A 24,233-nucleotide genomic window follows, 5' to 3' on the forward strand; every position below is an offset into this window, starting at 1 on the left:
CAGTTTGATTATGTTCCTACTGTTTCTTAGTATAAGAAGTTAAGATTTCAGTTGTTTATGTTTTGAGGGACTTGGTAAAACAGACTTCTGGGAAATTCCTGGCTTTCTTCGCTGTATCCTATATTTCCGATGCACAAAGAAAAGTCACTCAAGGAACTGAAGATCTGAGTGAATTTGGTAATATTCTGATAGGACGGCATAGGTAATGAAGCTACCTAAAAACTTGCTTGTTAATGACAGTAAAACAATGGCATTAGTTGCTTGTCTTTAGATTTCAATAATATAAAAAAAAGGGGCGGTTAAAATGTAAAGTAAGTAGAACTAAGTTCCGAAAGCTCATAACATTTCGATTTTGGTCATTGATGACTATGAAGCCTAAAGAAATTGCACACTCTCATGTCTTTCTCTTCTCGCAAGTTGCAACAGGAACTTCTAGCCATAAAACAGCAGCAAGAACTGCTAGAAAAGGAGCAGAAACTGGAGCAGCAGAGGCAAGAACAGGAAGTAGAGAGGCATCGCAGAGAACAGCAGCTTCCTCCTCTCAGAGGCAAAGATAGAGGACGAGAAAGTAAGAGGCACCAGGGTAAAAGATGGATCTCTTCCCTCATCTTTAGCTGACTGTCATTCAGAAAGGAGCCTGATAAAGAGTGGAATTAAACTTGTCAAAATTGTCTGTGTTTAAGTAAAAGAATAAATTATGGGCCCAAATGTAAAGCTTTGACATTCAGATGTCAGCTCTCTGCATTCAGTCTACAGGCATCTTCGGAAGTAAACTTGTTTGGCAAAGATGATAATGTTTTTTATTTTGCACCTTAAAAATAACGTTATGCTAAGGCAATATGGCTATGCCACTGTGTTTAATAATAAACTTACTTCCACATTACTCCACCTTCTTCCCATTCAAGTAGTGATTGCTCTTTAATAAGTCAAGCCTTGTCTCATTTACTTTTTAAGTACCCAGACTTTGGAACGATTTAAAGTAGAACTTGTGTTTAAAGAAAAAAAAACTATCCACAAGAGGGAGACAGATCCAAATAATTCCCCTGCATGAGGTCAGTTCAAAATCAGGTCGTAGCAAGGTTTGAAATGTGATGACTTGAACTGAAATTGTCAGCATTATTTATTTGTTTAATGCTCAAAATTTTTTTTTTTTAAGTTAGGTTTTGAAAACTAGAAATTCAGAAGAGCTCATTTTAATGTGTTTAATCACTTATATGGTCCCCCAAGATTCATGACTTTTAAAAAACGGTGCTTCATTCCTCAGCAGTATTTTTTAAAGCTTAGGAAAAAACTACTATTAATTCTGGGAATCCCCTTTCTGTAAAAGCAATTAAATCATCGGAGGTCTTTTGAAAATTGGCAGTTGAAGCAGTAGTTATGAAACATTACTATGTCATTTTCTAAAGCCTGTTTAGACTCTCGTTTTTTCTTTTAATAGGAAAACTCATATGCTGTGACCAGTAATATTCCAGAGGCAGGAGAGGACAGAACCCCAAATCACCATCTGTTTCTGTGTGTGTGTGTTTCAGGGGCAGTGGCAAGTACAGAAGTAAAGCAGAAGCTTCAAGAATTCCTGTTAAGTAAATCAGCAACAAAAGACACTCCAACTAATGGAAAAAATCATTCCGTGAGCCGCCATCCCAAGCTCTGGTACACGTATGTTCAGCTTTTGGCTTTCTTCATCCCCAGGGGTAAAGATCACAGGTTCTCAATTCAGCTGACCTGGGCACAGATCCCTGGCCTGCCAAGTTCTGAGCTATATGGCCGAGGGCAAGTTCCTTGAATTCTCTAATGCTTGGAATATTTCTCTGTAAAAAAAGCGGATTTCTGGAAAGGTCCTGTAAAATAATGTGGTAAAGTGTGTAACAGAGATTAGCTCTTAAATAAGTGTTAGTAAGTACCACCTTGAGGGCTAGAAAGTATTATGCATGTTCTTTGCGAAACGAATAACTTGATAAATGTAGGGTGGGGCATAGCAATTAATTCATATTTTGCATTTTTCTATTCTCAGATGGTACATCTGATATCTTTACAATAATTTCTGAAGATTTGGCTGGTTGAGATTTTATTTTACTTGGCTTGATATAAGATGGATATCTAAGTTACTTTTTAAAAGTCCAGAAGATTTTTGACAATTAAAAAAAAATAAAAAGACGAAGGAAGAGAAGGGAAGACAAGAAAAGTAGCTGACTGATACATCTAAGTTTTCAGTGACCAGTTTACCCCTGCCCACCCTGAAAAATGAGAGTAGATTGGTTTTTAACATATAAATTGACTATAATAAACTGTGGTATTACAGTATTTTATGCAACCTTGTTTCTCCAAGTCAAGTAAAGAGATACTATGCAACACACTATTCTTTCTGTAAAGTATGAGGGAGGTGGTATTTTTAAAAATCAGGAGAAAAACTGATAGGCAAAGCATATTTCAATATAGACTAATAGATTATACTTTCATCTCTCTCATATCTGTCTTCCCTGATGGCTCAGACAGTAAAAGTGTCTGCCTACAATGTAGGAGACCCGGGTTCGATCCTTGGTTTGGGAAGATCCCCTGGAGCAGGAAATGTAGCCTGGTAGGCTACAATCCATGGGGTCGCAAAGAGTCAGACACGACAGAGCGACTTCGCTTTCACCTCTCATATTTATAAAATATGTTTAGGATTTTCTACTTACATATTTTTAATTACTCACATCATAAGGATAAGGGAGTAAATGCTTGATTATTTGATACTCTGTTATCTTGACATTTCAGCATGCCAGGAGTTCTATTTTAAAGAGTTATTGTTTTTCTAATTCTGTCTTATAAGTATCTTCCCATTTCTGCATCCAAAAACAAAAAGGTAAATAAGGCAGATTCCAGAATGCTATATAAATAATTTTTAATGGTTTATGTAATTTTTATCATGCATATCAATTGACTTGAAAAGCCAATCCCTGAAGAAAATTTCCACATGTTCAGTCAACATAAAAAATACTGAAAAACACATTTTGTTTTATTACCTAAAATTACATATATAATTTATAGCTAATTCATATCCCTTCTAAATTAAAGCCTCTTTTAAGAAAAGATAATTCCTTTTTTTAAAAGTGGGAAGCAGCTACATGCAAGCAACTTGTCAACTGAAAATTCTTTAGCTGTTCCCTTGGGTATATTTGACATGGCTCTCCAATGTTACTTAGCAATCTTTTTTTCTTTTTTGGTACTGAACAGTAGGATCCAACTCCTAGATAGCCAGCCATAAGTCATTAATTTGTGAAGTCTGAACTTAATACTTTTTTTTGCCAATTGTGATCCAATGAAATATCCTCACACTAGCTAATTCTTGAGACTGTTGACTTGAAGAAATAATACTGGTAGAATCATCATGGTGGTGATACTATGTCCCATCTAATGTCTTCTTCATATATAATGACTGTAGATGTTTATATTGGCTGAGTAGTCTATGTTCAGTCCTGAACTCTTCTCCAGTATCTCTTTCACTTGTATTAATGCGGGAAAGACAACACATTTTGAGAGTTCACTTTCATACAAAGAAGAATGTGTCTTCAGTCTTTACCTTGGAACTGCTGTCGAAATCAGGAAACCTGGGTCTCTTGGCATAGTACTCTCTCTCCATGTACTTTCCTGGACTACCTAGCAATTTTAAAAAATGAAGTCCTTCTCTATGTTTACTTTTACCTTGGTTGTTCTGCAAGGCTGACCAAAAAGGATTCAGATGATGACTTTTCCATTAAAATGGCTCCTAAGAAAACACACATAATAATCTCAGATACCAAAACTCAAGCTCTTTGTAAATTCTCTCCTTTAATGAAGCAAAGTTTTCTATGTGGCCACATGACCAAACACACAGTGGGCATTCTTGGGCATCCTGCATCATTCTACAACATACTGCTAAAGTGAACTTGGTTATGTGAGACTGTGGTTTGTACACGCTAAAAAGGAAGAGCATAAACATAGCTGAGATACATGTTGCAGCACATGCAACCGATTATTGCTGACTAGTGTGCAGTAAAAACTCCAGGACAAATGGTGAGCCCTCTTTTCTTTTGTAGGGCTGCCCACCACACGTCATTGGATCAAAGCTCTCCACCCCTGAGTGGAACGCCTCCATCCTACAAATACACATTACCTGGAGCACAAGATGCAAAGGATGATTTCCCCCTTCGAAAAACTGGTAAGTAAGTTTTACAAGAAGATTTCACTTGCTCTTCCATAGCATTCCTGTAGTTTTATTTTGCCATATGTCTAGGGGAATGTCAAAGGATTTGTAATCATAGCTATTAGACTCTCCGACCTCTGCCCTTAGCAGAAGCAAATATTTATGCGTGCATACACACACATTCCTATTTCTGTTAATACATCAATTCATTCAATATATTATCAAAGTAACTTTTTGATTAATCACATTTAGATTTTAGACAAATTATTTTCTTATTAGCAATGAAGAGGAGAATTAAATAAAATAGAAGTTTGATTTCTCAGAAAATTTAAATCGTCTCCATTAATGAGGACCTCTGTAGTTTCCTCCATTATCTGGATTTTTATTGAGCCGTACTCATTTACCAGAAAAATGGAAATAATATTCTTCTTTTTCCTCACACTTTTAAAAACCTTAAATTGTAATTGTTTACTAAAATAGACAAGGCCAAGGCTTACCTTCTGAGTAAGTGACTTGCCTAATGTCTCACAGATTATAGAAGTCATCGTGAAGCTTTGTAGCTAATAATCTCATGTGATTGTATTAAAATTTGCTTAGGGGAACTGGGATGATGAATCTGGAATAAATTTGGAATTTAGTCAACAACTCTATGGCTTTAAGGTCTGTATTTGTTTTCCCATGTTCCTTTTTAGCCCTCTGACATGTGCATATCTAACGTGTTATATGCTCTATTCCTCTATAATAAATGTATTTAAACTTTAGCTAGGCATAAGCATAAATAGCATTTGTATACGTGATGTTATAAATCTTTTGATATTTTCTAAATATAGTTCTTAAGAGGAAGTTTTAAATTAAAAAATATAACCAAAATTGATGTGAAAGATATTCAGAGCAGATAGTTTGGTTCATTGTATTTTACACAGATCTACTTGAATAAGTGTAGGTCTGTGTAATTTGTATATAAAATCTACAGAACAAAAATGATTTTTAATAATTACATTCATTTTCCCAAGCAATTTTGAATATTTGAAATGAAAATAGATTGTAAAAACACATGCTGAAGCTGTTTTCTGTCATAAAATTTACTTCTAGCATAATGAATATTTAAAAATAAAATCAATCATTAGTAAGAATTTGCTCTATCATCTAGCCCATATTGTACCAGGCACTGGGGAAGGATGGCCAAGTATTGCAAATCAGTTCGTGCCTTTTTATTTTAATAGACCAAAGGATTTTGTGTTTCTACTGTAAGATACTAGATAGAGTAAAATACTTCAATAAAAGGAAATACAAAGGAAAGAATGTTTTATGTAATGCATGAGAATTTCACACTGTTATCTACCAATCAGATCACTTTTCATATAAATAAACTTCTCTGGGATAAAAGGAATAAAGCAAATAGTGAGCCTCCACATATTTCTAAAACATGGCATATAGTTTATGAAAATTGATCCATAAAGGACATGGGTTTTAGAATGTGGAGACTTTGATCTGCAGCTTTGACATTTAGTTGCACCAATGGCCTGTGTAGGAACTATTGACAGAGATTATGTGAATATTGCCCCAGGTCTCAGGGCAGTGACTGGCATTCAAGAGCCTGAGGAGTCACTAAAAGGAAAGAAAACACGAGTCCCCTTATGGCAGGAGGTTACTGATGAGTGATACAGTTACATTCAGGGGGAAAGACGTCTACCCTGCTGTGCACATAGCCTTTGAATATATTCTTACCACTGGGAGATTGAAAACTACTGCAGAACTGACACTGACTTTGAAAAGTAGTGGCATTTGGAGCCAGTAAGCACCCAGAAAGCACATTTGATCTTTGTCAGTACTTAAAGACGAGTACTAAAAACCCATTCTTTGTGTCCCAGTGTTCTCATGAGAACAATTTGGGATTTTTTCTCTGAAGATTGAGTAGGAATTTATTCTTGTAGAATTTCTCAACCCACAACAAAATTCAAAGAGAAACCCTGCTTATATGTTACAAAATTTTATTCCACTCATCTTCTATATCTCTTTATGTGATACGTAATAGTAGTGGAAGTCTGCAGCCCCCATCTTTTCTAGTGATGTATTTTCTGTATTTGCCCAGTATTTTAAGTTTCTTCCCTTTATATCGAATATCTGTTATTTACGAAGTGTCAAGGCTGCTGACCTGCAAAACCAAACATTTCCAGCATTGTGTCAATAAAGTTCTTGAAAAGCCATTAATACTTTTACATCTCTATAGGGGTTTCAAAATATTCCTTAGTTCAATTCCCATTGTCTGAGAAAAGTGTGATGTAATTAAATACAGATGTTTTCTACACATTATCTAAAATACTTAGAGATACCATTCATTAATTACAAATAGGCGGAAGTCTTCCATCTTTTGTAAATATAATCTGTTTGGTATATTTCCAGTTCACTGTGAGAAAGTTTAGATGTATATTTGCACTAAATAGAAAAGCACTGAAGTACTGTAATCATTTTTACTTCAGCATTTGTCGTATTTTAATGACTCAACAGTTATTACAAAAAAGTAAGCAATAAAATATCATAACTAGACATATGTGATGATTGAGGAAACTGTTTAGGATAATCTTCACATAAAGCTACATCATATTAAATGAAATCTGGAGAAGTGGCATTGATCATATAGTATAAATACCAGGACAGCTGTAATAATCTCGCTTTTCTGTGGATGCCTGGTTATCACTCTCTGAGGTCTACTTGAATGGCATTGAATTCAGTCTTAGATTTAAAAGAAGTTGTTAAGTGGATTCTATCTTTTTGATCTGCATATAATACTAATAATGCTTAAATACTAATACTACTACTAATAACACTTTAATAATAATAATCTTTCATTTTCTTTTTAACCTGTGTTGGTGCTGAATTGCCAGTATACACTAGCAAGATTTGAGGAACTAAAGCTGGAACCAGAGTAAGGAAAGTCCTAATGACCTTAAAATGTATCAAGTGGCCCCAGGGGTGTTCCCAAAGCAGTGAGCTGAATTCAGAACCTCTCCTGACCTCTCAGGACTCAACCAGACAGGGGGAGCCTTGGAACAGTCAACCACAGAAGTCTCATTTGCCTGCAGAAATCTGACCTTTGTCATGCAAAGTGGACCTTTACTTCCTTCCCCTAAGGAGAATCATAGTTGCTCATACCTTTTGGGCTTTTTGGAAACAGCAGAATTCTGTGAATCCTTAGCTCTACTCAGTTCCTATTTCTGTTTTCTTTGAAATACAGGAATTGATAGTCTTCTGCTCTTTTCCTAACAATGAATGTCAAAGGCTTTCAAATGAAGTTGAGAATAAAATAATTGTTTTTAATTTTTATGTATTGCCCACACTTAAGTAAGTGCTTCCTTTTAGAATTACCCTCTGATGGCCTCTGTTCTATAACACAAGAATTTGTTGATTCTGAAATTTGTATTATTTTGCTGAACTGTAGGTTTTTTTGGCTGCAAATTATATCATGTGGTAGTAGGTGATTTTTTTTTCCAGTATAATACAGTGCTGGACTGATAATAAACTATAAAATAGGGAAAGGAAGCTTTTGGGTCCAGCTACTTCTAAAATAGAACATATTTCCCACAGAGATACTACATATGCAGTGACTTTGAACTGACCTTCAAAACCATTTGAACTGGATTCTTTTCCAATGACTGTGTGCATGTGTTTCATAAAATATTATGGTAAAAAATTCTAGAGGTTTTATGCTCCATTATATTATTGGGGTCTGACCCAATGAACTTTGCCTTACTTTGAATGTTACAGTCTTTCCATTTAATACTTCTGAACAAAGTGAGCTGGCTGGCTAGATTTAACCTCTTAAAGAGCACAAGCCATATAAAGCTAAAGCTTGGCTTGGGCTGGTAAGGCTGTTCCAGCCTCACTGAAATATTCTTTTTAATGGTCAGCAACAGTAGAATAAGACTCAAAGATGGAAGGGGTCCAAACATAAGTTAAGGTTTTGGAAGGCCAATGTCATTTTCCACACTGAGTAATTGGAAAGAAGGCAGAGATGAGACATATAACTTTGTAAATCTCCCTCAGTATAGCAGTTAGAAGTTATGTAGTGGTACCTTGGTGAACTTTTCAAGTTATTATAATCCAGAATTTGTACAAGGAGATTTTTAATGTTTTAAAATCTCTCTTGATCTGTTTTTCTCTCTTCCTTTTTCTAGTTCTCTTTCTCACAACACACAAATGCATGTGCACACATGGACATGCACACACGTTTCTGCACAGATAGCACTAAGATAGCACTTACGTTTATACAGGTATTCACTCAGAATCTTACTCTAGATTGACTAGAACTGGGGTATTTTTATGTATCTTAGTTCTCTGGCTTAGTTCTATTGTAGTGGCTCTTGCTTACAATGACTGAAATATACTCTTTCTGATCAGTCTTACAACAGTTTTTCCAGAATTGGAAGCACTAGGGCTTCCCAGGTGGCACTAGTGGTAAAGAACCCATCTACCAATACGTTAGACTTAAGAGACATGGGTTTGATCTCTGGGTCAGGAAAATACCCTGGAGGAGGGCATGACAGCCCACTCCAGTATTCTTGCCTGGAGAATCCCATGGACAGAGGAGCCTGGCAGTCAGACACAACTGAAGTGACTTAGCACACATTTACGTGGCACGGTAACACAGGCTTTGAATCCACTACTGGACTGAAATATAGACGCTCAACCTTGGGAAATTTTTAACCTCTTTAGGTCATCTCTCTGTCATCCGTAAGATAGGAATAATTATTGCTGTTGGTTCATACAGTTATTTTGAGGATTCAATTAAGTAATGCATGTCATGCACTTAGAGTCGTAAGTAAGATTAAGGAAATGGTTAAATGGATGGAATGTTCTTTACTGCCGCCCCACCGGGGAAGCCCCTAATTTTATGTTTCTAGTTGATAAAAAACTGAATTTCATTTATTTTCATCAGTGAAAACTGAATCGCTTATTGTTGTGGAAAGTCTTTTTAATGACTTGTATTCTGCCACCTTATTGATAAAATGAGAAAACTGAGGAGAAAGAGAGAAAGTATTCACTGTAAGCTCTCTGCCTCTTGCAATGCTAAATGTCAAGATGGGAATAAAGGTTTTTGTTAAATTGGCACATTATCTGGCATTTGGGAGCCTAGTATGGTGTACAAAAATAGCAGCGGACTTGTTTCTTTCCTATAGGAAGAGCTCTTATTGATGCTCTGTCCTCACTAGGGTCACACAGAGTTTTAATTTCTGCCATTGCCTTCATTTTTAAATCAATAAACTTTTAAGTTTTAGATTTACAGAAAAATTGACCCATAGTACAGACGGTTCCCATATTACTTTACCCACTGTCCCATCGTCTCCACACTTGTTAACATCTTGTGAAGTGTGGTATTTTTGGTGCAATTAATGAAAGCCTATCAGTACATTATTGTTAATGTACCCCATAATTTATATTAAGGTTTACTCTTTGTGCTTCCCTGGTGGTTATTTTGACAAATGCAAAATGTCATGCCATGTACCCACTGTTACAATATAATGCAGACTAGTTCACTACCCTAAAAATCCTCTGTTCTCCATATATTTACCCCTTCATCCTCCAATTCCTGATAACCACTTGTATTTTCACTGTCTCTATGGGTTTGCCTTCTGTAGAATGTCATATATTTGAAATCATACAGTATGTAGCCATTTCAGACAAACTTCTTTCACTTGGCAGTGTGTATTTATGATCTCTCCATGTTTTGTGGCTTGAAAGCCCTTTTTAGCACTGAATAATAATGCATTATATGGGAGCCACATCTTGTTTAACCATTTACCTGTTGAAAGGTGTTCTGATTCCTTCCAAGTTTTAGCAATTATGAATCAAGTGGCCCTAAACATTCACTTGTAGGTTTTTATGTAGATGTATGTTTTCAGCTCAGTTAAATGAAAGCCTAAGCATGCAATAGGTGGATTTTATGGTAAGACTATGTGTGGTTTTGTAAGACACTGTCGAATTGTATTCTGAAGAAGCTGTACTATTTTGAATGCTGACCAGCAGTGGATCAGATCTACCGGCAGTGGATCAGAGTTTGCCAGCACTTGGTACTTTCAGTTTAGTGCTTTGAATTTTAACCATTCTAATAGGTATATAATGGTTTTTCATTGTGGTTTTATCTCCTAGTGGTAGTATGGTATAATCTTTCTCATCCTTTTACTATTAATCTCTCTGTGTCATTCTTTTTTAAATTGTTTTCTGATAGTGTATGGTGGTGGTTTAGTCACTAAGTCATGTCCAGCTCTTGTGGCACGATGGACTGCAGCCCACCAGACTCTGCTGTCCCTGGGGATTTTCCAGGCAAAATACTGCAGTGGGTTGCCATTTCCTTCTCCAATAGACGTTGTACAGTAGGGTCTTTTTTTTTCCTTAATCCACTCTGACAGTCTCCTTTAATTAGTATGTTAGATCAGTCCCATTTAAAGTGCTTATAGATATAGTTGGATCAATATCTGTCATGTTTATAACTGTATTCTAATCATACTTAATCATTTTAAAAAAAATCTCCCCCTCTTTATTCTCTGGTTTTAACTGAGCTTTTTTTTTTTTTAATTTTTTTTTTTAACTGAGCTTTGTATATGATTCCATGTTCTCTACTGTCTTAGCATATCAATTGTACCTCTTTTAAATTTTTTCTTTGATGGTTTCCTTAGAGTTTGAAGTACACATTTGTAGCAAATCCTTGCCCACTTTCAAATAACGCTATACTTGCTCTATGGCTGTATTTACCTTAAAACAGAGTATTCCCAATTCCTCTCTCCCATCTTTTATAATTTTGCTGTCATTAATTTCACTTTCCCAGATCACTGAATACATTGTTGGTATTACTATTTTGAATAGTCAGATCAATTAAAATAAGACAACTAGAGGAAGGTTCAAAAGGGAAGGAACATATGTCTGGTTACTGTTAATTACTCAGTCATGTCCGACTCTTTGTGACCCCATTGACTGTAGCCCACCAGGCTCCTCTGTCCATGGAATTCTTCAGGCAAGAATATTGGAGTGGGTAGCCATTTCCTTTTCCAGGGAATCTTCCGTACCCAGGGATGGAGCACAGGTTTCCTGCATTGCAGGCCAGTTCTTTACCTTCTGAGTCACCAGAGAAGCCTGAACATATATATACACCTATGTCTGATTCATGTTGATGTATGGCAGGAACCAAGACAGCATTGTAAATCAATTATCCTACAATTAAAAATAATTTTTTTAATGAGAAAAAGAAAGATTTTATTTTACCTTCATTTATTTTTTCCTTTATATAGCTTTGAGTTTCTGATTTATATCCTTTTGTTTCTTGCTAAAGTACTTTTAATCTTTCTTGCAAGTCAGCTCTACTGCTAACAAATTTCCTTAGTTCTTGTTTGTCTAAGAAAGTTTTTATTTCTCCTTTATATTTAACAGATAATTGCACTGAATGCAGAATTCTTGGTTGCTGAATTTTTTTTTCCTTGCAACACTTTAAATGCTTCTCTGTCTTCTTGCTTGCATGGTTTCTGACAAGATATTTGATTCAGTTCTTATTGTTGTTGATCCATAGGCAAGCTAATACCCTCTGGTTTCATGGAAGATATCCTTTGTCTTCGGTTTTCTACTGTTTGAATATGATGTGCCCAGGGGTCTGATGTTTGGTATTTATACTGTTTCATGTTCCCTGAGACTCCTAGCTTGAGAGCTTGTCTGTGTATTCCAGCTACTGCTCAAATGGTCTTCTGCTTCTTTCTTTTATGTTACTGGTTTCCCATTATGCATGTGTTATGTCTTTTACAATTGTCCCAGACAGGCAAGTATTTTGTTCATTCTTCTTTTTTTTCCTTTGCCTATTGACTTCAGAAGTTTCTATTGACTTGTCTTTAAGGTCATTGATTCTTTCCTCAGTTGTGTCCAATTTCTTCTTGAGCCCATAAAAGGCATTTTTCATTCTATACTTTTGATCTCAGGCATTTATTTCCTTTTGGAACTTTCTTAGTGTTTCCACCTCTCTGCTTACAGTTACTAATATATTCTTACATATTGTCAACCTTTTCCATTAGAGCCCTTAACATATTACTCATAGTTATTTTAATTCTCTGTTTGATAATTCCAAAATCTTTGTCATAACTGAGTCTGGTCTGATGCTTGCCTTATCTCTTCAGACTGTTTTCTCTTCATTTTTAGCATGCTTTCCAACTTTTTGTTGAAATCTGGACATGATATATTAGAAGTTGACTAGTTAAGCTTTCTGTGTGAGATTTTATGTTAATATGGCTGCATTTAATGTTTGCAGTGGATATAGGTGCCATGGCTTGGGTTTCTTCTAGTTTCCTTGGTGGCAGTTTGTTTGTTGTTTTTGTTTTTTTTTTCTTTCTCCATTTTGGGACTTCCCTAAGAACTTCATAAATGGAGTGTGTCTTGCCACTCTCTCATTGGCAATCAACTGTTGTTATACTGGAACCCTGTTAATGTGATGGTAAGACATTGGAGGCTACCCAGATGGCTCAGTGGTAAAGCATCTATCTGCCGTTGTAGGAGACACAGGAGATGCTGGTTCGATTCCTGGGTTGAGAATATACCCGGAGGAGGAAACGGCAACACCCTCCAGGATTCTTGCCAGGAGAATCCTATGGACAGAGGAGCTTGGCAGGCTACAGTTCATGGGGTCACAAAGAGATGGATATGACTGAGCAACTACACACAATCACAACCAAGGCATTGGGGAGGAACAGTGTTCTATAATTTTATAATTAAATCTCAGTTTTTTAGTGGTCCCTGCGTTTGTGGTCTTTGAACTTTAGAACTGTTTCTTAGCTTTTTAAAAAATCTTCCATGTAAGTGAGATAGGAAAGCTAGAGGAGGCTACAGTTGCCTAATTGCCTTTCTCTACAAGTCAAATAAAGTTCTAGTAAATAGTTTCCCTTGGAGGGCAGGTTTTGTTATGTAGAGTGATCTGGGTATGTTTTATATCTGTACTTTTTTACTGGGCATATTTCAAAATGGCTGCTTTTCTTTCCCCCTTCACCTCTGTTCCCTATCATCACATAGACAAGAGGGAATTCTTCGCTATCTTCACCAAGAGAACATGGTTGGGCTCTTGTAAATAATACCTCTGAATATGTACTCTTCCCTGCTGAGCCTGGGCCCCTGGGGTTTTTAACTCTCAAGGTAGTCCACACTCAGCCTCCAGAAACTCATCAAAATTAACATCTCAGTGTTCCTACCAATTCCTGGCTCCAGTGACTTCTCTTCTCCATTAACTGATCTCAGCTATGATTTTTTTTTTACTTTTCTGTCTCTCCTGATTTTGGAATGGCAGCTTGCTCTGAGACCTCAGAACTGAGGTCTAAGAAAATCGCTTTGGTTTTAATCTGCTCCGCTTTCTTCTTGTGGTGAGGATGGCAGTGAAGCTTTCCAAGCTTTTCACATGTTGTAGTTGATACCAAAAGGCAGCCAGCCATTCACTATTTTTTTTAAAAAACTTTATTTCAGCATAACTGTGCTTACAGAAATACACTCATATTGGTTAATAGAATACAATTTAACTTATCCTACACAATTTGAACCAAAAAACTTAGTATGTGTTTTGCTTTAAAAAGAAAGAAAAAAGATGTGTAATCTGGTTTATTTTTATCTGTTACAAATGTATACAAAAGATTCTCCATAACTTTTAAATCAGTAAACCATTTTCAAACAATTTTAAAAACACAGCTTTGCAGTTTTTTAAGGTGACAGATTCATATTTAAACAATATAATTCTTACCAATTAATGATAATAAATTTTTTATAAGATTATAAATCATCAGTGTTTGACCCTCCTTCCTAGTGTGGTCATGACTAACAAATCCATGTGCTGAAAATAGTGTGACAAAGAGAATAGACTGAAATAATTTTTAAGTCACATTTTGGAAGGAAGGCTGTACTTTATGCTAAAGTCTTTGCCTAATGTTTTGTTCTCTTGTATTTTATTCTGTACCCTCTTCTATATGTCACCTTTCTCTTCTCCTTAATAGGAATCAAACACTCCATTGATTTTAGCTACTTTGAGAATGAATTTAATGAAATATGGAATGGAACAGAGCATGAGCTACTCTGTAAGCAAGACGAGAATAATAAGAACTTTTCCCCCTGTTTTTCTTACCTTTCTCTTCATATCAAACACTAGAGGTTTGATAAGGTAAGAAAAACAAACCAACTTTTGGCCCTCCAAAAGTCAGAAAAATCAAGTCTTTTTTAAAATAGGATTTAATTTTTTACATAGCAAAATTGCATTTTAAAAGGAGCCTCTTTGACAGATTTGATCCTTTAGATTATGAAAAGTTAGCAACTTCCAGCTACTATATTTCTTTGATATGCACTTTTTCTTCCAGTTTTGTTAAAATGTAACTCGCAGACAGCACTGTGGCAATGTGTAAGTTTGAAGTGTACAGCATGATAATTTGACTTGTTTGCTCATTTTTTATTTTTATTTTTTTCCATTTATTTTTATTCGTTGGAGGCTAATTACTTTACAATATTGTAGTGGTTTTTGCCATACATTGACATGAATCAGCCATGAATTTACATGTGTTCCCCATCCCAATCCTCCTTCCCGCCTCCCTGTCCATCCCATCCCTCTGGGTCTTCCCAGTACACCAGCCCTGAGCACCTGTCTCATGAATCCAGCCTGGGCTGGTGATCTGTTCCACCCTTGATAGTACACTTGTTTCAGTGCTGTTCTCTCTGAACAATCCCACCCTCACCTTCTCCCAGAGTCTAAAAGTCTGTTCTGTACATCTGTGTCTCTTTTTTCTGTTTTGCATATGGGGTTATCATTACCATCTTTTTAAATTCCACATATATGCGTTAGTAGTTTGCTCATTTTTTAAACAAACATATCTGAACGAATCTAACAGGTAATATTTTATAGTTTAACCAGCAATATTTTTTACTTTTATTTTTTTTTCCTTAGTGGTGTACAAGGTGTTCTGTTACAGATGATAAACTGCTGTAGTATTTACCCAAGAATTAAATGGTGTAGAGTAGTAAGAATCTTTGTAATATAAAAAGAGTACAAATTTATAACATGTGATTTTTCACTGAAAACCATAATAGAAATTAATGTCCCTAAGAATTTTTTATTGAAAAGTTAGATGTATGGTTATGTTAAAACAAGAGACAAATAGTTTAAGTTTCACAATTCAATACATGCAAAACTAGTCTCACAGAATGATTGTGCCTGTGGTATGAATGATAACTAGTTGGAGGTAAGACCAAGTGTCAATTGAGAATTGTTTGATAATTAATCAGCTTAGTAGGAACTTTGAACATCTAACGAAAGTTATTTGCCAGTAGAAACTAGTGTGTGTGCTGGGGATGGGGGGAACTAGTGTGAAAAAACTAATATAGCCTAGAAAGACAGAGCTTGGAAAATAAACTCACGGTTTGGGGTTAGAAAGATTTGGCTTAGAATTCTATTAATGCACTACCAGCTAGAGCTGTGTGACTGCAGGCAAGTTACAGGACTTCTCTGAGCCTCAATTTTTAAAGTGTCAAGAATGGAAAGTATTTGGCTTTCAGGATTATGATAAGCAAAAACATATTTCATGAAGGTGCCCAGCACAGTGCCTGACATCGAGCAGAGTCTCTGTATGTATTGCCCATTTGAGTTACTGGGAATAATGGTGTGGCATTGGTAATAGGAATTACTAGTAGTGGCTGCATACTAAAGAGCCTCTTAATGAAAGGGAAAGAGGAGAGTGAAAAAGTTGGCTTATAACTCAAAATTCAGAAAACTAAGATCATGGCATCTGGTCCCATCACTTCATGGCACATAGATGGGGGAAACAATGGAAACAGTGACAGACTATTATTTTGGGGCTCCAAAATCACTGCAGGTGGTGACTGCAGCCATAAAATTAAAAGACGCTTACTCCTTGGAAGGAAAGTTATGACCACGGTAAACAGTATATTAAAAAGCAGAGACATTACTTTGCTGACAAAGGTTCATCTAGTCAACACTATGGTTTTTCCAGTAGTCATGTATGAATGTGAGAGTTGGACAATAAAGAAAGCTGAGTGCCGAAGAATTGATGCTTTTGAACTGCAGTGTTGGAGGAGACTCTTGAGAGCCCCTTGGACTGCAAGGAGATCCAACCAGTCCATCCTAAAGGAAATCAGTCCTGAATATTCATTGGAAGGACTGATGCTGAAGCTGAAACTGCAATACTTCGGCCACCTGACGTGAAGAACTGACTCATTGGAAAGACCTTGATGCTGGGAAAGATTGAAGGCAGGAGGAGAAGGGGACAACAGAGATGGTTGGATGGCATCACCGAATCAATGGACATGAGTTTGAGCAAGCTCTGCGAGTTGATGATAGACAGGGAAGCCTGGCATGCTGCAGTCCATGGGGTCGCAAAGAGTTGGACACGACTGAGCGACTGAACTGAACTGAACATAGTATAAGTGTAAAATAATTGGAATGGCAAAAACAGTCTAGAGTTGTGATCTTAACCCTGTCACTAATGTATGACCTTGAACATATATTGCTTCATGATATTGTATCTCAGATTGCTTGGATAAATGACAAATTTGGACTGATTCCTAATATTGTATATTATTATAAAAAGGAACTATATCATAATGTTTCATGAAGATTAAGATAAGAAACTGTTAATGATTTGAGGAACATATAAATAAGAAATAAATGATGGTGCTTTTGCAGAATTATATCTCAAATTTGTTGTAATTAACTGTAGCAAAGTCTAATGACATATTTTTCACTCCCCATAAAATGCTCATTTAGAAACATGCAGGATGTTTTAGATAAGATTGGAATGAGAAATTGGCAAAAAATAATAATTAAGACATTAAAAGCATTTAGCCATCTGTTACATAATCATGAGAGTGATTGAAAAGTGACTCCTAATTTGCAATATTCACAGTTATATAACTTGAAATACTGGGAAAATATTCTATACAAATATATGAATTTATGTATCTTTAGACACATCTAATGAAATAAATTAAAAGATGAAAAAATAAATGATTAAATATTGATAAGTTTCAGCCACCCACTGAGTTTCTTTGAAATAAAAGTGTCCTTGATGGCAAGGAAATCTGCTGGAAATCATTATCTGTTTGCTCAAAACTCTTATTAGTATTTAAGGTAGCACAAAATAATGCTTTTGCCCTGGAATGCTAGATTTTACATCGACTGACCTTAATTTACCTAGAATTATTTCTATTCCTATCTACCAATCTCTTCTTTTATAAAATTATTAATATTTGATTTTGAGCTAACATTTATCATTATTTTAATATTTATACTGATTCCCTCTGTTCTTTACTACCTACCCATATACAGGATAAATTATTTTTCATAAAGCCATAAATTCTGATGTTATCTTTACCTCTATTCATTTTCAGTTTAATTTTTGCTATAAAAGCTGACAATCATATGTCAGTTATTAGGTATCATATTTCATACCCTCATTCTTATCTTGTTCTTCCCAATGGATGGTAAAGAGTGTTCCTGAAGACTGTTTGTCACATCTTCATTCCTTATCTGACAAACTACACTTTGTGCTGGGCCTTTTGGTATATATAAATAAATTAATATGGGTAACAAAGGATTTTTTTGCCATTAAGGAGCTCACAGTCCTCATAGTGAGATCCATGTTGATTGACAGTTAGTTTAATTTAGATTTTGAACCACCTTATTTCTTGAGAAACTACTGTTTCGTATTTACACATTATAAACAGTCTTGAGTGAGATGGTTGGATGGCGTCACCAACTCAGTAGACATGACTTTGAGTAAGCTCTGGGAGTTGGTGATGGACAGGGAAGCCTGGCGTGCTGCAGTCCATGGCGTCACAAAGAGTTGGACACGACTGAGCGACTGAACTGAAGTGAGTGAAAGCAAAGATTCAGACCATCTGAAGAATGTAGATAAGAGAAGACATTGATATATTGATTGATTTTTTAGTTATAAGCTTTCAATGTATTTAATTGAAATTTTCTATATTAATTTTATTATATTTGTTTTGAAGTAGGTAACACAAAAGAAATTCTCAGAATTTATTAGCCTGCTATCTGGAGATAGTGGAGGACAGAGGAGCCTGGTGTGCTGGAGGCCATGGGGTCTCAAAAAGTTGGACATGACTTTGGCGACAGCTGTGCATACGTGGTTTTTAAAAAATAGTTTAGACTAGACCTGCTAAACATATTTTTCTGTAATACTGGAAAAAGTTCTGTGCCTGCACTGTGCAGTTCAGGAGCCACTAAGCAAATGTGGCCACCTGAAGTTGAACAAACGATGTAGCTGGTGTGGCTGAGGAGATAAATATTCATTGATAAATTTTAAATTTAGATTAAATATTCACATGCAGCTAGCTAGTAACTATCATATAGGACAGCACAAGTATAGACCAAAGTGGGCACACATGTGGCCTGAATGGCACTACAAATTCCCTTCATGGCACAAGTCAGACTTCACAGTCACAGCAAACTCTTCCCTAGGAGTTTGGACATAGAAGCATTCTAAATCATATCACCCAAAAGAAATACAATGTCTGAGCAGAACTGTGTTTTCAGGACTCTTAATTTTTAAGAAACAAGTACCAAGAAGCTTAGTTTTTGAAAAAAGAGGATTTGGAAGATTCATTTAACTGAATTTTCTTAATGTCTAGGTGCTTAGATGATGTTAATTCAGTGTGTTCACATGTTGTTAACAGAAGTGTGAGTTTCTAGCCTGGTTCTGCTGGACTTTACATGCAGTAATGCTCCCTCGTAGTAGTGACAGGGCTAGCTCAGTATAGCCCTAGACTTACCTCTTACCTGCTTAGAAAGAACAGTGAAAAGAAACATTTTCCCCTCAAGTAATTCCTGGTTTTTTTTTAAATTTATGTTATTAAAGTGTAGTTGATTTACAGTGTTGTGTTCATTTCTACTATACAACAAAGTAATTCAGTTATACATATACATATGTATATATGTGTATATATATACACATTCTTTTTCATCTTCTTTTTCATTATGGTTTATCAAATATAGTTATCTGCTATGCAGTAGGACCTTATTGTTTATCATTCTGTATAGAATAGTTTGCACCTGCTAATTCCAAACTCCCAATCCATCCCTTTCCCAACCCACCTCCCACTTGGCAAGTCACAATCTGTTTTTATGTCTGTGAGCCTGTTTTAGTCTTGTGGATAAGTTCATTTGTGTCATATTTTAGATTCCACATGTAAGTGCTATCATATGGTATTTCTCTTTCTGACTTAGTATGATGATCTCTAGGTCCCTCCATGTTGCTGTATATGGTGTTATTTCATTATTTTTAATGGCTGACTAGTATTCCATTGTATGTGTGTTTATACACTACATCTTCTTTATCCATTTATTTATCTATAGACATTTAGGTTGTTTCCATTGTCTTGGCTATTGTGAATACTGCTGCTATGAACATTTTCCCCCAAGTAATTCTGATAATTCCCAGGACTAACTCACCTGAACAGCTTGGGTCATGTACCAACCCTGAATCAGTCACTCTGAAGAGAGAAATTGTGCCAGGGAGCACAGGTGGAGATCCTGCCTCATTTGTCCACCCTGGAAGTTGGGATGGAGTTTACAGAAACTCTCAGAGGATCTGGACTGAGAATGAAACTCTAACCAGTGTTCATCCTTCTAAAGCACAGCTCTGAGCCTATCACTCTCTTCTTGAGAATTATTTGTGAATTTTCACACATGCCCTAGGCCATTCCTCAGTGTGATCTTCAGATCTGGATTACCTACCCATTCTTTAAAAGTGATTTTAAACACTGCAGTTTATAGGAAGTTTTTGCAAATCCTCTGCTTTTTCTGGCCTGAAACCCTGATGCTGAAATCTTTTACAGTTCATCTCTCTTAAAATGTCCTTGCTACCTATGTCACACAAACACTGCCCTTCTGGAATATTTTATAATTAAATTTATATGGTAGTATTAGTAACATTGGTTACGTGTGCTAGATAACGTTTTAAGTGTCTTATCTATATATCACTTGTTTGCATACAATAATTCTTGGAATATATCTTGCTATTTGTCACCAGTTTTTATAAACAAGGAAACAGTCACAGAGCTGTTAGTAATTTTCTTCAGTTATCATTTTATTTATATGTACAGTAAGTGTAGTGCCAGGCTTGAAGACAAAAAGTTTTACTTCAGAACCTGGTCTTTCAGCCTCTGTATTTTGTACATAAGTAAGTGTTAAGTGGTATCTGGTATCATTGAAAAAGGTAGTTTTGCTGAAGTTTAAGGACCACGTTGATTCATCATCATATAAGTAGTGAATTATAACAATTTAGGGTATACCATTTGTAATTTAACTTCAGTCCAAGGATGAATAATGTTCAAAATATCTTAGAAATAATATGTTGATTATCCTTTATAATTTCAACTACTACAGACATTTTTCATTGAAAGCAAATTATTTAATGCCACAAATTGATGTATTCTTTGTGCATCTAAATATTGAAACATTTTTTAAAAGTTAAACTATTCCAGAAGTTAAATATCAATTTTAAGTTAGATCTTCCAATTGTTTTTGCCACAAATATAAGAGCTAATTAATTGATCAGTGACAGAATTCTGAGAAGCTGAAAATATAAAGTTAATACCAAAATATAATACTTTGCAGTCACTATGCAAGAAAATACTTTTCAAATCTGCTAGATGTCTTCAGGAGAATCAATAAGCTTGTGGATACAGAAGAACTAATAAAAATACTTTATATATTTAAATATACCACATAGAAGAAATTTTACTTATTAAATTTGTTCTGTTATTTATTTATATTATAGTTATAAGAAAACACATATGAAAATTATTTCTCCAGTTTTTAGAATGCTCTCAGTGGTAAAGAATCTCCCTGCAATGCAAGAGACGCAAGAGATGTGGGTTCTATCCCTGAGTCAGAAAGATCCCCTGGAGTAGGAAATGGCAACCTACTCCATTAGTCTTGCCTGGAAAAACACCATGGACAGAGGAGCCTAGTGGGCTACACAGAACTTAGCAGCTGAACAACAACAATAAAACACATCAATTATGTTTCCATTACCATTCAGTTCAGTTCAGTTCAGTCGCTCAGCCATGTCCGACTCTTTGCACCCCATGGACTGCAGCACCCCATGGACAGCATGCCTGTCCATCACCAACTCCGAGAGCTTGCTCAAACTCATGTCCATTGAGTCGATGATGCCATCCAACCATCTCTGTTGTCCCCTTCTCCCCCTGCCTTCAATCTTTCCCAGCATCAGGGTCTTTTCAAATGAATCAGCTCTTCCCATCAGGTGGCCAAAGTATTGGAGTTTCAGCTTCAGCATCAGTCCTTCCAGTGAACACCCAGGACTGATCTCCTTTAGGATGGATTGGTTGGATCTCCTTGCAGTCCAAGGGACTCTCAAGAGTCCCCTGCAACACCGTAGTTCAAAAACCTCAATTCTTTGGCGCTCAGCTTTCTTCACAGTCCAACTCTCACATCCATACATGACCACTGGAAAAACCATAGCTTCGACTAGATAGACCTTTGCCGGCAAAGTAATGTCTCTCCTTTTTAATATGCTGTCTAGGTTGGTCATAACTTTTCTTCCAAAGAGCAAGCATCATTTAATTTTATGGCTGCAGTCACCACCTGCAGTGATTTTGGAGCCCCCCAAAAATAGTCTGTCACTGTTTCCTTTGTTTCTCCATCTATTTGCCATGAAGTGATGGGACCAGATGCCATGATCTTAGTTTTCTTAATGTTGAGTTTTAAGCCAGCTTTTTCACTCTCCTCTTTCACTTTCATCAAGAGGCTCTTTAGTTCTTCGTTGCTTTCTGCCATAAGGGTGGTGTTATCTGTGTATCTGAGGTTATTGATATTTCTCCCGGCAGTCTTAATTTCAGCTTGTGTTTCATCCAGCCCAGCATTTTGCATGATGTACTCTGCATATAAGTTAAATAATCAGGGTGAAAATATACAGCCTCTGACATACTCCTTTCCTGATTTGGAACCAGTCTGTTCCATGTCCAGTTCTAACTGTTGCTTCTTGACCTGCATACACATTTCTCAGGAGGTGGGTAAGGTGGTCTGGTATTCCCATCTCTGGAAGAATTTTCCACAGTTTGTTGTGATCCACACAGTCAAAGGCTTTGGTGTAGTCAATAAAGCAGCAGTAGATCTTTTTCTGGAACTCATTGCTTTTTCGATGGTCCAGCGGATGTTGACAATTTGATCTCTGGTTCGTCAGCCTTTCCTAAAACCAGCTTGAACATCTGGAAGTTCACGGTTCACATACTGTTGAAGCCTGGCTTGGAGAATTTTGAGCATTACTTTACTAGCATGTGAGATGAGTGCAAGTATGTGGTAGTTTGAGCATTCTTTGGCATTGCCTTTCTTTGGGACTGGAATGAAAACTGACCTTTTCCAGTCCTGTGGCCACTGCTGAGTTTTCCAATTGTATGGCATATTGAGTGCAGCACCTTCACAGCATCATCTTTTAGGATTTGAAATAGCTCAACTGGAATTCCATCACCTCCACTAGCTTTGTTTGTAGTGATGCTTCCTAAGGCCCACTTGACTTTGCATTCTAGAATGTTTGGCTCCAGCTTGGTGATCATACCATCGTGATTATCTGGGTCATTAAGATAATTTTTGTATAGTTCTTCTGTGTATTCTTGCCACCTCGTCTTTAATATCTTTTGCTTCTGTTAGGTCCATACTATTTCTGTCCTTTCTTGTGCCTTTCTTTGCATGAAATGTTCCTTTGGTATCTCTAATTTTCTTGAAGAGATCTCTGGTCTTTCCCATTCTGTTGTTTCCCTCTGTTTCTTTGCACTGATCACTGAGGAAGGCTTTCTTATCTCTCCTTTGCTATTCTTTGGAACTCTGCTTTCAAATGGGTATATCTTTCCTTTTCTCCTTTGTCTTTAGCGTCTCTTCTTTTCTCAGCTATTTGTAAGGCCTTCTCAGACAACCATTTTGCCTTTTTGCATTTCTTTTCTTGGGGACGGTCTTGATCACTGCCTCCTGTACAATGTCACAAACTTCCGTCTATAGTTCTTCAGGCACTCTGTCTATCAGATCTAATCCCTTGAATCTATTTGTCACTTCCACTGTATAATCATAAGGAATTTGATGGTGGCTCAGACGGTAAAGCGTCTGCCAACAATGTGGGAGACCCAGGTTTGATCCCTGGGTCAGGAAGATACTCTGGAGAAGGAAATAGCAACCCACTCCAGTACTCTTGCCTGGAAAACTCCATGGACGGAGTCTGGTAGGCTGTCCTACCATGGTAGGCAGTCCATGGGGTCGCAAAGAGTCGGACATGACTGAGCGACTTCACTCACTCACTCATTCACTCATACCTGAATGGTCTAGTTGTTTTCCCTACACAAGGACTTTCATTATGTTTTCCATTACCATTGTATATACATATATGTGCATAATAACTTTCTTTTGGGTCTATTACCAGGATCATGTTGTCTTTCTTGAAGAATTAGTGTACTTACTGCAACTATACAATTCTTTGTATTTTCCTTTTTCTCTGTCAGAAACTAAGCGATTCAATTTGTTCAGTAGAAGTTGCCATCTTTAGCCTATGTAGAGATTTTCCTTACTTGTGTATTTGACTTATTATAATATACACTTTACTTTTTATTACAAAGAAATCCATATTAATTGTAGAAAAATAATACAAATCAATGAAATAGAAGCACCTGTAATTTCTATGTCAGCACCATAACATTCCTTTTTGATGTCTTTTAATTTCAAGCATGAGTTTCCAATGTCATTTTAGTTGGTAAATAATTACAATTTATTATACAACTATACTAAATTTTATATACAGTCCTCTAATGTTGGACATTTAAAGTATTTCCAATATTGCTATTTAAAATAATTTTGAAGTAAATGTTATACAAGTTCTTCTTTGGGTAAAGAGCTTATTAATTCTACTGGGTAGATTTCTAGCAGTATGTGTTGTGATTCAGACTCTCTACTCAATGAGACTTGTTTAACTTCTCACCCCTAACTGAAGTGAATGAAAATGTCTATATCTGTGGACCCTAGCCTATCCCA

The 24,233-nt window shown here is 36.2% G+C and overlaps 1 protein-coding gene across 8 annotated transcripts in view; it reads left to right on the forward strand.

Annotated features, from left to right (window-relative positions):
* Positions 1–24,233, forward strand: part of HDAC9 (histone deacetylase 9) — an 896,685-nt gene that overhangs the window by 454,705 nt on the left and 417,747 nt on the right. For all 8 annotated transcript variants that reach the window (XR_009696639.1, XM_061165031.1, XM_061165032.1 and 5 more), the window contains 3 exons: positions 418–568; positions 1,530–1,656; positions 4,056–4,177. Coding sequence is in view for 7 of the 8 variants with exons in the window: in XM_061165031.1 (XP_061021014.1) it covers positions 418–568; positions 1,530–1,656; positions 4,056–4,177 (400 nt within the window). In the remaining variant the exon portion in view is untranslated. The remainder of the gene's footprint in view (positions 1–417; positions 569–1,529; positions 1,657–4,055; positions 4,178–24,233) is intronic.

The sequence above is a fragment of the Dama dama genome, chromosome 18, assembly GCF_033118175.1.
Source record: "Dama dama isolate Ldn47 chromosome 18, ASM3311817v1, whole genome shotgun sequence".
NCBI lineage: Eukaryota > Metazoa > Chordata > Mammalia > Artiodactyla > Cervidae > Dama > Dama dama.